General features: G+C 47.2%; 1 protein-coding gene across 1 annotated transcript in view; it reads right to left on the bottom strand.

The window, feature by feature from the left end:
- The window catches only part of DNAH1 (dynein axonemal heavy chain 1), a 140,775-nt gene that overhangs the window by 21,019 nt on the left and 101,637 nt on the right, over window positions 1-18,119 (bottom strand). Inside the window, exon 66 of the mRNA XM_082265290.1 lies at window positions 17,172-17,368. Within this exon, the coding sequence (XP_082121416.1) occupies window positions 17,172-17,368 (197 nt within the window). The remainder of the gene's footprint in view (window positions 1-17,171; window positions 17,369-18,119) is intronic.

Here is an 18,119-nt window from a genome sequence, read left to right as displayed (position 1 = left end):
TAGCAAGCAAGGCCCAGGCTTGAAAAGGGCTGGTTCTCTGAGAGAGCTCTTTGGGTGTGTCCTCCTCCTTCTTCCCACTGACCACCAATGTAAGGGACATTCTTCCTTCTGACCTCCAATGTAAGGAGCATTCTTCCCACTGACCACCAATGTAAGGGACATTCTTCCCACTGACCACCAATGTAAGAAGCATTCTTCTCACTGACCACCAATGTAAGGGACATTCTTCTCACTGACCACCAATGTAAGGAACATTCTTCCCACTGACCAGCAATGTAAGGAACATTCTTCCCACTGGTCACCAATGTAAGGAGCATTCTTCTCACTGATCACCAATATAAGGAGCATTCTTCCCACTGACACCGATGTAAGGGGCATTCTTCCCACTGACCACCAATGTAAGGGACATTCTTCCCACTGATCACCAATGTAAGGGACATTCTTCCCAATTTTGTTTATTAAAAGTCTTGCAATCAATAAGCATAAAATCAATATACATAAATAAATATATACATATTTACATGAAAAGGGGGGAAAAAAAATACATAGCAAATTCTGCTCTCAAATAAAGACTGCCTTTACAGCAAAAACAAAACTCACATCATGAAACACATCATTACCGGAAAAAATTATCTAAATAAGACTCACACCACCACACCAGACATCAAACCTGCGAGGTCAAGAAACAAAACCACTCCCATTATGCATGCAGCCCTTCTTCAAAAATGAAGATATTAACTAACAAAAGCTAAGGGCGTGAAAAAAATAGCATAGGAAAAAAGCTTTTCACCCAGAGATGGACAGTTCACCAAAAGCAGGTCTGATATTCCTCCACGCCCTTATCCAGACCGCTCGAGGCTCCCTGCCCTTCTCAAGACCCCGAATCTTCCCAACCTCACCAAGAATATCGTACACCACCACCTCGACAGGGAGGACTTTCTTCCGCAGGGTAATCTGGCACCGTGCATTCCACGTGAAGTAACGGACAACTATACTAACTAGAAAAAGTGTATTCAAATCAAAATCCCAGCGAGTCGGGAATGCCCCGTACACCCACTCCGCATAACTCATGCGATAGAGAAAGGGGATGCCTAGAGCCCTCCCCACCCTTTTATACACCTCTATGTTAAAGGGACACTGGAGCAAAAAGTGGTCCATAGACTCTACTTTACCAACACACTCCGCTCTAGGACAATCCCGATCATCCACAGGGCGATGCTTCAGGTTCCCTCTCACATAGAGCCTTCCATGGAAAGCGAGCCAGGCTTGATCCCTAAACTTCAAAGGGATTCTTCCTAAGTTAATTAAACGCAACCCCTCCCTCATTATGGGGCCTGGGCAATCCCTTAAAGTCAGCGACACACTGAAAGCAGAGCCCAAAATCCTCTTCTCCAGAAGCTTTCTGGGGAGGGACTTGATATCCCCCACTGTCACCTGCCACTGCCTAAGTATTTTCAGACACGGGGCAACATAAGCCGGAAGCTTGCCATGTCGGACTCTCAGACTTTTCACTGGCCCGCCATCTTCCCAGCATCGCAGAAAAGGCCTAAACCAAGATTGAAAAATACCCACCCATCCCGGCGGGGTCTCTGCTAACATATTACCAAGATTATACTTTAAAAAAAGCAGAGAAAAGAAAACTATAGGGTTGACCATTCCTAGACCACCCTCCCGCCTGGACAGGTAAGTTACATTGCGTTTGATCAGGTTCAGCCTATTTCCCCATAACAGTTGGAAAAAGCAGCTGTACACCCTTGCATAGAGAGATTCCGGCAAGATACAGACAAAGCTGACATATAAAAAGGGTTGGGATCAGGTAAGTTTTAATCAAGTCAACCCTTTCCCTCAAGGAAAGTTTCAATTTCTTCCAGCTTGCCACCTTGGCATTGGCATTCAACAACCTGCTTTCCCAATTTCGATGACCATAGTCACCAGGACCAAATTTGATGCCCAACACTTTAATTTCCTGCTGGGGCTCTGGGAAGGCATCCGGAAGTTCGAAGCTTTCACCCTCCTCACCCATCCAGAAAACTTCACTCTTTTCATGATTGATTTTAGAGCCAGAAGCCTCAGTGTACTGCTCTATCACAGAGACCACCTCCTGCGCCTCCTCCATTCCAGAGATAATAACAGACACATCATCGGCATAGGCCACGACCTTCAAAGGCGGCACACCAGCAATGCCCAAAGGCACCCCACACAACGATCCACTCTCTAATCTTCTTATGAAGGGGTCGATTGCGAATACATATAGCAGGGGGCTCAAAGGACACCCCTGGCGCACACCAGAGCCAACCTCAAAAGGCCGTCCAACCCAACCATTAACAAGTGGGAAGCTCTCAGCCCCTTTATATAATGTTTTCAGCCAATCAATAAACCTCCCCTGCAGGCCGTATCTACCAAGTAGCAAATACAGGTACTCATGATTGACTCGATCAAAAGCCTTCGCCTGATCCAATGCCAGCAAGTACTTTCTCCATCCAGCAGCCCTGCATCGCTCCAAAGCCTCCCGGACAGCTAAAATTGCTGAAAAGGTACTTCTGCCCTGGACCGAGCAGTGCTGATGATTGGACAACAAATCGCCTGCTACTGACGACAAGCGCCAAAAAAGAATCTTCGCCAAGATCTTTCTATCAACATTGAGAAGACTGATGGGGCGCCAGTTCTCAATTATTGAGGGGTCTTTACCTTTTGACAGAAGAATCACAGCGGATTGCCTCATGGAGGGAGGGAGAGAACCCTCTTCTAAACAGCTGTTATAAACCTCCGCTAAAAAGGGAGCCAGAATGGACTTAAAACACTTGTAAAATTCAGCTGTCAACCCATCTGGCCCAGGCGACTTTTTGGTAGCCAGCTTCTCTATAGCACGAACTACCTCATCCGCTGAAATTGGTTCTGTCAAATCCATCAAAGGCAATGTATAATTTCCCAATCCTGGAGTAGAATCCAGAAAGCTTTCCATCCTGTCCCGACTACGGTCCTTTCTTCCCAGAAGGTCTGCGTAATATGACCTGAAGATCTCCAGGATCCCTGATCTGGACTTCACCAGGGAACCCGTACTATCCCTCAGACCTATGACCGTCTTAACTGCTATGCCTTGCTTACAGTTCTGGTAAGGATCAGGCGAGTGATATTTCCCATAATCTCTCTCCAGAACCAAGGAGGCATGCCGGTCGTATTGACACTTCCTAAGAAGAAGCTTTACCTCCGAGATCTCCCCTGGATCTCCTCCATACGAGACAAGACGATCAAGCTTCCTCCGCAAATGCTGGTAGGCAATATACATACCAAGCTGCTTCTTCTTACTTATGGCCTTGAAAAGTCCAATCGCCCTTTGTTTCACAAGCTCCCACCACTCTGACTTACTGCTGCAAAAGTCCAGAATAGAAACCTGTGCCTGAAAAAAATCCTCAAAGGATTGTCTTACCTCTACATCTTCCAGGAGAGCCGAATTCAGTTTCCAGGTACCCCTTCCCCTGGGTGGAGTGTCCGAGGCATTCAGAGTCACAGACAGCATACAGTGGTCAGAGAACTCCACCGCCCTCAACTCAGGAGCCGAGAAAGCAGAGTTCTCCTTTAAAAAAAACCTATCTATCCTACTCTGACTATTCCCTCTCTGAAACGTGAATCCCGTGCTGCCAGGGCAGTGCTTAATGTGCACATCTACCAGGCCTGCTTGTCTAACCATATCTCTAAGAAAAACGCTATCATAACCCAGCCTGTCTATGGAGACCCTCCTGTCTTCAGGCCTAATTATGGTGTTAAAGTCACCTCCAAAGACAACCTGCTGGGATGTAAAAAGGAAGGGCTTGATCTTTGTGAAGAGGCATTTCCTGTCCCATTTTGACTGCGGTCCATAGATATTGATCAGGCGCAGGTCCTGCCCCCTAACAGAGACGTCTAAGACCATGCATCTCCCCATTTCTACCTCAATTATCCGCCGGCACGTTACCATATCGGTTTTAAAAAGAACCGCAACTCCGCTGCAAGGCTCAGCCGCAAGAGACCAAAAGGAGGGACCGCATCTCCACTCCCTTTTTGCTAGATGGACATCGGCCAAAGTATTGAGCCAGGTCTCTTGCAAAAATAAAATCTCAGCATCAAACTCACTGAGCAAAAATAAGGCAATATCACGAGCTCTTGCAGATTTCACGCTGGCGACATTAATGGTCGCCACCTTTATCAGAGCGGGCACTGCCATCAGGATGATTGGGGTAGTCGTTTCTTAACCTCCACCACACTCTCATCACCCGAAACAGCTCTCTTTACACTATGTGACTCCCCCTCATCCATAGATGATAAAGAAGTAGATAAATCAGATACTAACTCTTCCCCTGATAAAACCGAAAATGTGTTGCCAAGAGGAACCCCTCCTGGCTCTAACTGTAAGGAAGAAATGACCGCCTTACTGGTCTTCCTCTTCTTCTTTTTCTTCCTCTTTGTCCTCTCCCACCCCTCATCATCCGAATCCTCCACAACAGAGGGTGAGACATGGGACATGGACACCCCTCCCTCAACCCCATCGACCCCACCACCATCCAGCACCCCTGCACCCTCTTGGCCGCGTTTGCGGTGTCGAGAGACAGGGACTGGAGGTGGAGTAGGCCGAGGGGGAAGATCCACTATACCCGCCCCCCCAGCAGCTTCCGCTAGTCTGGAGGATCTATGCACAGTAGATGTAGGAACAAAAGGAGGGACAGACTCAGGGACCACATCACTAGGGGAAACAGAATCTGACACAACAGACACAGGAGGGACAGACTCAGGGACCACATCACTAGGGGAAACAGAATCTGACACAACAGACACAGGAGGGGCAACAACAATTTCCTCTCTAACTTCAGCTGCTTCATCTTCTTTATCAAGCCTCTGCAGCTCAGTCTCCAATCCTGGCAAGTTATGCAGTGCCTCTGGGCACTGGCTATATGGATGACCCAGCTGCTGGCACAAATTGCACCGAATCTGGGTGCATTCTCTGGCCAAATGGCCTAAATCCTGGCACAGTGAGCACTTCTTGTGGGTGCAGGACGATGCAAAGTGGCCTTTATCACCACATTTATTACACACCTTAGGCTGACCTTGGTAGAAAATGGTCAGCCTATCCCTACCCAGAAAGTCTGAGCAGGGAAGGTGCTGAACTACATCGCCCAGCACCCCCAATTTTAGTGACACTGTCCAGGCCCCTGTCCATATCCCATGCTCATCAAGGACCTTCCGCAGTGGAGTGAGGACCTCGCCATATCGGCGTAGCCATACTAATAAATCAGCCTCTGGTATGGATTCGTTACGCACCAGAATGGTCACCGACTTTATCAAAGGCTGCCTTGAAATTACCTTTGGCACCAAACCTCTCCACTGCTGAAGGCCCTTGCACCTCCTAAATCTCTCCCAGAAGAGATCCAAACTTTCAGGTTTTACAAACGATAAATCAAATTCATAACTTCCCACCGGGCAAATTAAAGCAAAAATATCACAGGCTTTAAACCCCATTTCCAAAATCAACTCAGCCACCCTCCCCCTTACTATTGGGGTTCCTTCCCCCTCCCACCTCAACTGTACCACATTCCTCCTCCTATACCCACTAACCTGCCCCCCAAAAAACCTCCCTGAATTGTGATTAACAGAATCCCCACCACCCACCCTGGTGCGACTCCCCAAAGCTGAAGCATAGCTTCCAACATTCCTCCCAGCAGAAAATCCATCAGTTTTTTTTAAATTATCTGACACACACTTAGCAGATAACGATTGCACAGATTCGGGATTGATCTGTGCAATCAAATCTTTCCTCTGCTGAGCAGGGGGAGAAATAACATTTTCATTTTTCCCAGCATTACTAACCCCTTCACCACCACCCACCACATTCATTGCTTTAACATTAATGTCATTTTTTATACTTGCTGGGATATTTATTATTCCTGTTGTCTTCACAGCAGAATCCATAGCTGCTACTGCACTGGTAAGAGTTTCAGCGATCATCTTCTCTTCCACTGGGACAGAGTTTTCAGTTGTAGAAATAGAATCCTGTTTTAACATAGCAGCAGGTAAAGCATTGCAGGATATTTCCATTGCTACTTCCATTCCACTTGCAACACCATGTTGATCCCCTCCCCCACCAGCAAACAGCTGGTCAATCAACCCTGGAACACTGGGAAACTCAGCTGAAGCAAACTCTTTGGAGTTTGCAGCCATTTTGCTTGTAGAGGGACTACTGGTCTCAGCAGGAGCAGAAAAAATCTATGCCTGGGGTGTTAGATGCAGGTCCATCCACCTTTCTTTCACAATCTGGTGATTCTGTCAGGGATTTACCCTGCATGTCTGCACCGGATTTCTCCTCAGCAATAACTGCAATATGCAGTTCCTTCTCACCTGGGACACCATCCACTAGAGCAGGTGGGGCAGACATGCTGGAAGGCAGCATGGTATACTGGGATTTCTCCACCAGTACTAGCTTTGCTGGTTTGTATCTCCTCTGCCCATCCTCAGGGATTTCTGATGGATCATCAGAAAAGACAAACTTGTCTGCTTTCAGGGGTGACTCCATCTCCTGGATAAATGTCAGGGATCCATGTCCACTCTCAACCCCCTGGCTGGTTGCCGCTGGTGATTCCCAGTTCTGGCATGGGGGGAGAGGTGCAGAGGCAGATGGAGCCGGGTCATCCATTAACCGAGCCTGCTGATCCACAGAACTTGCTGATGCTTGGCTGGTAAATCTCCTCTCATTGTCAAATTTTTCTTTAAATGCTCCACTTCCGTCTTTCAGCCTTTCCAATAATAAAGTTTGTTTCTTCACCTTTTTCTCCAATTCCTGCAACTCAGGCTTCATGGCTGTGCGATTTTTACTCCAGGCCTGGAAATACTTAGTTTTGAAGGATTTGTGTTCAGCCTTCAAACCTTTAAGTTTTTCTTCCGCTCTCCCAATCGCCCTAAAACGATTGATAACCTTCTGGCTGAAGACATCCGCATTCTCACCGGGGCCTGGACCCACAGACAGGTCCTCCACCTCCTCCTCACTAGGCCCCGTGTCATCAGGGGGATCCCTCCCAGGGCCTCCCCCAGGATCAGGCATTGTTCCTGGGCCAAGCTAGCAAGCAAGGCCCAGGCTTGAAAAGGGCTGGATCTCACAGAGAGCTCCTTGGGTGTGTCCTCCTCCTTCTTCCCAATTTTTGTTTATTAAAAGTCTTGCAATCAATAATCATAAAATCAATATACATAAATAAATATATACATATTTACATGAAAATGGAAAAAAATACATAGCAAGTTCTGCTCTCAAATAAAGAATGGCTTTACAGCAAAAACAAAACTCACATCATGAAACTGTCATTACCGGAGAAAATAATCTTAGTAGGACTCACACCACCACACCAGACATCCAACCTGCGAGGTCAAGAAACAAAACCACCCCCATTATGCATGCAGCCCTTCTTCAAAAAGAAGATATTAACCAACAAAAGCTAAGGGCGTGAAAGAAATAGCATAGGAAAAGAGCTCCTCACCCAGAGATGGACAGTTCACCAAAAGCAGGTCTGATATTCCTCCACGCCCTTATCCAGACCGCTCGAGGCTCCCTGCCCTTCTCAAGACCCCGAATCTTCCCAACCTCACCCAGAATATCGTACACCACCACCTCAACAGGGAGGACTTTCTTCCGCAGGGTAATCTGGCACCGTGCATTCCACGTGAAGTAACGGACAACTATACTAACTAGAAAAAGTGTATCCAAATCAAAATCCCAGCGAGTCGGGAATGCCCCGTACACCCACTCCGCATAACTCATGCGATAGAGAAAAGGGAGGCCTAGAGCCCTCCCCACCCTTTTATACACCTCTATGTTAAAGGGACACTGGAGCAAAAAGTGGTCCATAGATTCCACTTTACCAACACACTCCGCTCTAGGACAATCCCGATCATCCACAGGGCGATGCTTCAGGTTCCCTCTCACATAGAGCCTTCCATGGAAAGCGAGCCAGGCTTGATCCCTAAACTTCAAAGGGATTCTTCCTAAGTTAATTAAACGCAACCCCTCCCTCATTACGGGGCCTGGGCAATCCCTTAAGGTCAGTGACACACTGAAAGCAGAGCCCAAAATCCTCTTCTCCAGAAGCTTTCTGGGGAGGGACTTGATATCCCCCACTGTCACCTGCCACTGCCTAAGTATTTTCAGACACGGGGCAACATAAGCCGGAAGCTTGCCATGTCGGACTCTCAGACTTTTCACTGGCCCGCCATCTTCCCAGCATCGCAGAAAAGGCCTAAACCAAGATTGAAAAATACCCACCCATCCCGGCGGGGTCTCTGCTAACATATTACCAAGATTATACTTTAAAAAGAGCAGAGAAAAGAAAACTATAGGGTTGACCATTCCTAGACCACCCTCCCGCCTGGACAGGTAAGTTACATTGCGTTTGATCAGGTTCAGCCTATTTCCCCATAACAGTTGGAAAAAGCAGCTGTACACCCTTGCATAGAGAGATTCCGGCAAGATACAGACAAAGCTGACATATAAAAAGATTGGGATCAGGTAAGTTTTAATCAAGTCAACCCTTTCCCTCAAGGAAAGTTTCCATTTCTTCCAGCTTGCCACCTTGGCATTGGCATTCAACAACCTGCTTTCCCAATTTCGATGACCATAGTCACCAGGACCAAGTTTGATGCCCAACACTTTAATTTCCTGCTGGGGCTCTGGGAAGGCATCCGGAAGTTCGAAGCTTTCACCCTCCTCACCCATCCAGAAAACTTCACTCTTTTCATGATTGATTTTAGAGCCAGAAGCCTCTGTGTACTGCTCTATCACAGAGACCACCTCCTGCGCCTCCTCCATCCCAGAGATAATAACAGACACATCATCAGCATAGGCCACGATCTTCAAAGGTGGCACACCAGCAATGCCCAAAGGCTCCCCACACAACGATCCACTCTCTAACCTTCTTATGAAGGGGTCGATTGCGAATACATATAGCAGGGGGCTCAAAGGACACCCCTGGCGCACACCAGAGCCAACCTCAAAAGGCCGTCCAACCCAACCATTAACAAGTGGGAAGCTCTCAGCCCCTTTATATAATGTTTTCAGCCAATCAATAAACCTCCCCTGCAGGCCGTATCTACCAAGTAGCAAATACAGGTACTCATGATTGACTCGATCAAAAGCCTTCGCCTGATCCAATGCCAGCAAGTACTTTCTCCATCCAGCAGCCCTGCATCGCTCCAAAGCCTCCCGGACAGCTAAAATTGCTGAAAAGGTACTTCTGCCCTGGACCGAGCAGTGCTGATGATTGGACAACAAATCGCCTGCTACTGACGACAAGCGCCAAAAAAGAATCTTCGCCAAGATCTTTCTATCAACATTGAGAAGACTGATGGGGCGCCAGTTCTCAATTATTGAGGGGTCTTTACCTTTTGACAGAAGAATCACAGCGGATTGCCTCATGGAGGGAGGGAGAGAACCCTCTTCTAAACAGCTGTTATAAACCTCCGCTAAAAAGGGAGCCAGAATGGACTTAAAACACTTGTAAAATTCAGCTGTCAACCCATCTGGCCCAGGCGATTTTTTGGTAGCCAGCTTCTCTATAGCACGAACTACCTCATCCGCTGAAATTGGTTCTGTCAAATCCATCAAAGGCAATGTACCATTTCCCAATCCTGGAGTAGAATCCAGAAAGCTTTCCATCCTGTCCCGACTAAGGTCCTTTCTTCCCAGAAGGTCTGCGTAATATGACCTGAAGATCTCCAGGATCCCTGATCTGGACTTAACCAGGGAACCCGTACTATCCCTCAGACCTATGACCGTCTTAACTGCTATGCCTTGCTTACAGTTCTGGTAAGGATCAGGCGAGTGATATTTCCCGTAATCTCTCTCCAGAACCAAGGAGGCATGCCGGTCGTATTGACACTTCCTAAGAAGAAGCTTTACCTCCGAGATCTCCCCTGGATCTCCTCCATACGAGACAAGACGATCAAGCTTCCTCCGCAAATGCTGGTAGACAATATACATACCAAGCTGCTTCTTCTTACTTATGGCCTTGAAAAGTCCAATCGCCCTTTGTTTCACAAGCTCCCACCACTCTGACTTACTGCTGCAAAAGTCCAGAATAGAAACCTGTGCCTGAAAAAAATCCTCAAAGGATTGTCTTACCTCTACATCTTCCAGGAGAGCCGAATTCAGTTTCCAGGTACCCCTTCCCCTGGGTGGAGTGTCCGAGGCATTCAGAGTCACAGACAGCATACAGTGGTCAGAGAACTCCACCGCCCTCAACTCAGGAGCCGAGAAAGCAGAGTTCTCCTTTAAAAAAAACCTATCTATCCTACTCTGACTATTCCCTCTCTGAAACGTGAATCCCGTGCTGCCAGGGCAGTGCTTAATGTGCACATCTACCAGGCCTGCTTGTCTAACCATATCTCTAAGAAAAACGCTATCATAACCCAGCCTGTCTATGGAGACCCTCCTGTCTTCAGGCCTAATTATGGTGTTAAAGTCACCTCCAAAGACAACCTGCTGGGATGTAAAAAGGAAGGGCTTGATCTTTGTGAAGAGGCATTTCCTGTCCCATTTTGACTGCGGTCCATAGATATTGATGAGGCGCAGGTCCTGCCCCCTAACAGAGACGTCTAAGACCATGCATCTCCCCATTTCTACCTCAATTATCCGCCGGCACGTTACCATATCGGTTTTAAAAAGAACCGCAACTCCGCTGCAAGGCTCAGCCGCAAGAGACCAAAAGGAGGGACCGCATCTCCACTCCCTTTTTGCTAGATGGACATCGGCCAAAGTATTGAGCCAGGTCTCTTGCAAAAATAAAATCTCAGCATCAAACTCACTGAGCAAAAATAAGGCAATATCACGAGCTCTTGCAGATTTCACGCTGGCGACATTAATGGTCGCCACCTTTATCAGAGCGGGCACTGCCATCAGGATGATTGGGGTAGTCGTTTCTTAACCTCCACCACACTCTCATCACCCGAAGCAGCTCTCTTTACACTATGTGACTCCCCCTCATCCATAGATGATAAAGAAGTAGATAAATCGGATACTAACTCCTCCCCTGATAAAACCGAAAATGTGTTGCCAAGAGGAACCCCTCCTGGCTCTAACTGTAAGGAAGAAATGACCGCCTTACTGGTCTTCCTCTTCTTCTTTTTCTTCCTCTTTGTCCTCTCCCACCCCTCATCATCCGAATCCTCCACAACAGAGGGTGAGACATGGGACATGGACACCCCTCCCTCAACCCCATCGACCCCACCACCATCCAGCACCCCTGCACCCTCTTGGCCGCGTTTGCGGTGTCGAGAGACAGGGACTGGAGGTGGAGTAGGCCGAGGGGGAAGATCCACTATACCCGCCCCCCCAGCAGCTTCCGCTAGTCTGGAGGATCTACGCACAGTAGATGTAGGAACAACAGGAGGGACAGACTCAGGGACCACATCACTAGGGGAAACAAAATCTGACACAACAGACACAGGAAGGACAGACTCAGGGACCACCTCACTAGGGGAAACAGAATCTGACACAACAGACACAGGAGGGGCAACAACAATTTCCACTCTAACTTCAGCTGCTTCATCTTCTTTATCAAGCCTCTGCAGCTCAGTCTCCAATCCTGGCAAGTTATGCAGTGCCTCTGGGCACTGGCTATATGGATGACCCAGCTGCTGGCACAAATTGCACCGAATCTGGGTGCATTCTCTGGCCAAATGGCCTAAATCCTGGCACAGTGAGCACTTCTTGTGGGTGCAGGACGATGCAAAGTGGCCTTTATCACCACATTTATTACATACCTTAGGCTGACCTTGGTAGAAAATGGTCAGCCTATCCCTACCCAGAAAGGCTGAGCAGGGAAGGTGCTGAACTACATCGCCCAGCACCCCCAATTTTAGTGACACTGTCCAGGCCCCTGTCCATATCCCATGCTCATCAAGGACCTTCCGCAGTGGAGTGAGGACCTCGCCATATCGGCGTAGCCATACTAATAAATCAGCCTCTGGTATGGATTCGTTACGCACCAAGATGGTCACCGACTTTATCAGAGGCTATCTTGAAATCACCTTTGGCACCAAACCACTCCACTGCTGAAGGCCCTTGCACCTCCTAAATCTCTCCCAAAAGAGATCCAAACTCTCAGGTTTCACAAACGACAAATCAAATTCATAACTTCCCACCGGGCAAATCAAAGCAAAAATGTCACAGGCTTTAAACCCCATTTCCAAGACCAACTCGGCCACTCTCCCCCTTACTGGCGGCGTTCCATCGCCCTCCCACCGCAACTGAACCACATTCCTCCTCCTATACCCACTAACCAACCCCCCAACAAACCTCCTTGAATTGCGATTACTAACCAAATCCCCACCACCCACCCTGGTGCGACTCCCCAAAGCTGAAGCATAGCTTCCAACATTCCTCCCAGCAGAAAATCCATCAGTTTGTTTTGAAACATCCGACACAGACATAACAGATAACGATTGTACAGATCCGGGATTGATCTGTACAATCGATAAATCTTTCCTCTGCTGAGCAGGGGGAGAAATGTCATTTCTATTTTTCCCAGCAATATTATCCCCTTCACCACCACCCACCACATTCATTGCTTTATGATTATTGTCATTTTTAATACTTGCTGGGATATTTGTTGTCTTCACAGCAGAATCCATAGTTGGTGCTGCACTGGTAAGAGTTTCAGCTGTCATCTTCTCTTCCACTGGGACAGGGTTTTCAGCTGTGGAAATGGAATTCAGTTCTAGCACAGCAGCAGGTAAAACACTGCAGGTAACTTCCATGGCTGCTTCCATTCCAAAAACAGCAGCATGCTGATCCCCTCCCCCACCAGCAATCAGCCCTGAAACACTGGGAAGCTCTGGTGAAAGTGAAACAGACTCCTTGGAGCTGGCAGCCATTTTGCTTTCAGAGGGACTACTGGTCTCAGCCAGACCAGCAAAATCCATGTCTGGGGTGTCAGATGCAGGTCCATCCACATTCACCTGATGGTCCGGGGATTTCACGGTCAGGGATTTTCCCTGCATGTCTGTACTGGTTGTGTTCACAGCAGAATCTCCAATAGGTAGCTGTAGGCAAAGCTCCTTCTCACCTGGGACACCATCCACAACAGCAGGTGGGGCAGACATGTTGGATGGCAGCATGGTATACTGGGATTTCTCCACCAGTACTGGCTTTGCTGGTTTGTATCTCCTCTGCCCATCCACAGGGATTTCTGATGGATCATCAGTGAATGCAAACTTATCTGCTCTCAGGGGGGACTCCATCTCCTGGATAAATGTCAGGGATCCATGCCCACTCTCAACCCCCTGGCTGGTTGCCGCTGGCGATTCCCAGTTCTGGCATGGGGGGAGAGGTGCAGAGGCAGATGGAGCCGGGTCATCCATCAACGGAGCCTGCTGATCCACATAACTTGCTGATGCTTGGCTGGCAAATCTCCTCTCATTATCAAATTTTTCTTTAAACACTCCGCTTCTATCTTTCAACTTTTCCAGTAATAAAGATTGTTTCTTTACCTTATCTTCCAATTCCTGTAGCTCAGGCTTCATGGCTGTACGATTTTTACTCCAGGCCTGGCAGTATTTGGCTCTGAAGGATTTGTGTTCAGCCTTCAAAACTTTAAGCTTTTCTTCAGCTCTTCCAATCGCCCTAAAACGATTGATAACCTTCTGGCTGAAGACATCCGCATTCTCATCGGGGCCTGGACCCACAGACAGGTCCTCCACCTCCTCCTCACTAGGCCCCGTGTCATCAGGGGGGTCCCTCCCAGGGCCTCCCCCAGGATCAGGCATTGTTCCTGGGCCAAGCTAGCAAGCAAGGCCCAGGCTTGAAAAGGGCTGGTTCTCACAGAGAGCTCCTTGGGTGTGTCCTCCTCCTTCTTCCCACTGACCACCAATGTAAGGGACATTCTTCCTTCTGACCTCCAATGTAAGGAGCATTCTTCCCACTGACCACCAATGTAAGGGACATTCTTCCCACTGACCACCAATGTAAGAAGCATTCTTCTCACTGACCACCAATGTAAGGGACATTCTTCTCACTGACCACCAATGTAAGGAACATTCTTCCCACTGATCACCAATGTAAGGAACATTCTTCCCACTGGTCACCAATGTAAGGAGCATTCTTCTCACTGATCACCAATATAAGGAGCATTCTTCCCACTGACACCGATGTAAGGGGCATTCTTCCCACTGACCACCAATGTAAGGGACATTCTTCCCACTGACCACCAATGTAAGGGACATTCTTCCTTCTGACCTCCAATGTAAGGAGCATTCTTCCCACTGACCACCAATGTAAGGGACATTCTTCCCACTGACCACCAATGTAAGGAAAATTCTTCCCTCTGACCACCAATGTAAGGAGCATTCTTCCCACTGACCACCAATGTAAGGAAAATTCTTCCCTCTGACCACCAATGTAAGGAGCATTCTTCCCACTGACCACCAATGTAAGGAGCATTCTTCCCACTGACCACCAATGTAAGGAAAATTCTTCCCACTGACCACCAATGTAAGGGACATTCTTCCCACTGACCACCAATGTAAGGAGCATTCTTCCCACTGACCACCAATGTAAGGAACATTCTTCCCACTAACCACCAATGTAAGGAATATACTTCCCATTGACCTCCAGTGTAAGGAGCATTCTTCCCACTGACCACCAATGTAAGGGGCATTCTTCCCACTGACCACCAATGTAAGGAACATTCTTCCCACCGATCACCAATGTATGGAGCATTCTTCCCACTGACCACCAATGTAAGGAGAATTCTTCCCACTGATCACCAATGTAAGGAACATTCTTCCCACTGACCACCAATGTAAGGAGAATTCTTCCAATTGATCACCAATGTAAGGGGCATTCTTCCCAATGACCACCAATGTAAGGAACATTCTTCCCACCGATCACCAATGTATGGAGCATTCTTCCCACTGACCACCAATGTAAGGAGAATTCTTCCCACTAACCACCAATGTAAGGAATATGCTTCCCATTGACCTCCAGTGTAAGGAGCATTCTTCCCACTGATCACCAGTAAATTGGTTTAATCAGGGGTACCATGAGACCTGAAAATTATTTCATGGGTAAATAGGTTGAGAAAGGCTACAATCTGATCAATGTACACCCAGCAGTCAGGTAAGCCCTCGTTACACAGACAGTACATCATACAGTATCTCACAAAAGTAAGTACACCCCTCACATTTTTGTAAACATTTTATTCTATCTTTTCATGTGACAACACTGAAGAAATGACACTTTGCTACAATGTAAAGTAGTGAGTGTACAGCTTGTATGACAGTGTAAATTTGCTGTCCCCTCAAAATAACTCAACACACAGCCATTAATGTCTAAACTGCTGGCAACAAAAGTGAGTACACCCCTAAGGGAAAAAGTCAAAATTTGGCCCATAGTGTCAATATTTTATGTGGCCCTCATTTCCCAGCACTGCCTTAACCCTCTTGGGCATGGAGTTCACCAGAGCTTCACAGGTTGCCACTGGAGTCCTCTTCCACTCCTCCATGATGACATCACGGAGCTGGTGGATGTTAGAGACCTTGTGCTCCTCTACCTTCCGTTTGAGGATGCCCCACAGATGCTCAATAGGGTTTAGGTCTGGAGACATGCTTGGCCAGTCCATCACCTTTACCCTCAGCTTCTTTAGCAAGGCAGTAGTCGTCTTGGGGGTGTTTTTGGGGTCGTTATCATGTTGGAATACTGCATTGCGGCCCAATCTCCGAAGAGAGGGGATCATACTCTACTTCAGTATGTCACAGTACATGTTGGCATTCATGGTTCCCTCAATGAACTGTAGCTCCCCAGTGCCGGCAGCACTTATGCAGCTCCAGACCATGACACTCCCACCACCACCAAGGATGGGAAATATCATTATAATGGGGGACTTTAATTATCCAGATATAGACTGGGCAGAAGGGACCGCGCACTCAGCCAAGGCTCGGCATTTCCTCAATGTTCTGCAGGACAATTTTATGGGTCAGATGGTGAATGCACCGACAAAAAACAATGCGGTACTTGACCTACTGATTACCAACAATACAGACCTGATCAAGGATATAGAAATACGGGGCAACTTAGGAAACAGTGACCATAGGTCAATTAGTTTCAGTATTAATCATAGTAATAGGAAACACAAGGGTAATATTAAGACACTGAATTTCAAAAGAGCCAATTTCCCCAAACTGCGCTCTCTGCTAGAAAATATCAAATGGGATAGAACCCTGGGAACAAAGAACACGGAGGAAAAATGGGAGTGCTTCAAGAGCATACTAAACAAAGGGATTGACCAGTGCATTCCAAAGGGAAACAAATTTAAAAGAGCAAAACTAAACCCTGGGTGGCTAAACTCCAACATAAAAATGCATATTAGTGCTAAAGAAAAGGCCTTCAAAAAATACAAGACTGAGGGGTCATTGGCAGCATTCAAGCATTACAAAGAGTGTAATAAGAAATGTAAAGACGAAATCAGGGCGGCTAAAATAGAACACGAGAGACATATAGCGGAAGAGAGTAAAAAGAACCCTAAGAAATCCTTTAAGTATATAAACAGTAAGAAAGCGAGGTCAGAACACATTGGCCCCATAAAAGATGACAAAGGAAATATGGCCACAGAGGACAGAGAAAAGACGGAAGTGTTAAATAATTTCTTCTCTTCAGTCTTCACAAAATAATTGGGGGGCTATACTAATCCAGCTTGTAAGGCTAAACTAAATAATACACCTCAGGAAGTACCACCATGGCTAACAGAAGATAGACTTAGAACTAAACTAGAGAAACTTAACATAAATAAATCACCGGGAGCGGATGGCTTGCGCTGAGACTGCGAGCCAGGCCTTCTAGAAGAATGGTCAAACATTCCCATAGACACACTCCTAAACCTTGTGGACGGCCTTCCCAGAAGAGTTGAAGCTGTTATAGCTGCAAAGGGTGGGCCAACTAAATATTGAACTGGGAAGACTGGGATGCCATTGAAGTTCATGTGCGTGTAAAGGCAGGTGTCCCAATACTTTTGACAATATATTGTATATCCTCACTGATGCTAAGCAGAATAGTAAAGCCTAGAAAATGCCTACTCTTTCCATAAGGACTCCCATTCCTTCAGCCTGAAATCCTCCCTTCAAGGTATTTTTATATTTGTATAACCCCTCCCCCTCCTAGGACTCACCGATGTGGCTCAGGGCTGTCGAGGATCTTCCGGTACTCCTCACTGTATTGGGTGATTTGCTCTTTGATCTTGCTGAAGTTGCTTAGTGAATTCAGCGCTTGGATGTCCCTCCAAGCTCGCTCGGTCAGCCACTCCGAACATGGATTGTCAGCCAGAGTGGGCGCTGTACCCCCCGAGAGCAAGAAACGCCATTCATCCTGCAGAACATAGCAAGACAATGAAGTAAAGAATTAAATCCCACTGTGAACCTCCCCTGTTGGTTTTTATTTATACTGTAGTAATATGCAGGATTTCTATAGTGTCAACAGTTTACACGGCTCTTCACATTACAAAAAGAGGCAGTACAGTTTACATTACAATTTACAAGAGGGTTAGTAGGGCCCTGATCATAATAGCTTACTATCTAAAAGGGAGGGGCAAGTGATACAAAAGGTAATAACTGTGGAGGATGAGTTGATGGAAGAGATAAAAGTTCAGTTGTTGGTTGGAGGTGGGATAGGATTCTCCGAAGAGAAGAGTTTTTAGGGATAGCCTAAAGGTGGACAGAGTAGGAGATAGCTGGACAGATTGAGGTAGGGAATTCCAGAGGATGGGAGAGGCTCTGGAAAAGTCCTGGAAACGAGCATGGGAAGAGGTGATGAGAGAGCTTAGAGAGCAGGAGGTCTTGGGAGAAGTGGAGAGGACAATGTGGGTGATAGTTTGAGATTAGATTGGTGACTGTAGCTTAGGGAAGAGTTGTAGTTGGCTTTGTATGTTTTTTCTTTTTGTTAATTTTGTTAGCTGATTAAAAGCCAGTGGAGGGATTGGCAGAGAGGGGCGGTGGACATTGAGTGGAGGGATTGGCAGAGAGGGGTGGTGGACATTGAGTGGAGGGATTGGCAGAGAGGGGTGGTGGACATTGAGTGGAGGGATTGGCAGAGATGGGTGGTGGACATTGAGTGGAGGGAT

This window comes from Pelophylax lessonae (assembly GCF_965119305.1).
Source record: "Pelophylax lessonae genome assembly, chromosome: 8".
NCBI classification, from domain to species: Eukaryota; Metazoa; Chordata; class Amphibia; order Anura; family Ranidae; genus Pelophylax; species Pelophylax lessonae.
Note: the sequence above shows the minus strand (reverse complement) of the source record. Positions and strands in the feature narration are given on the sequence as shown.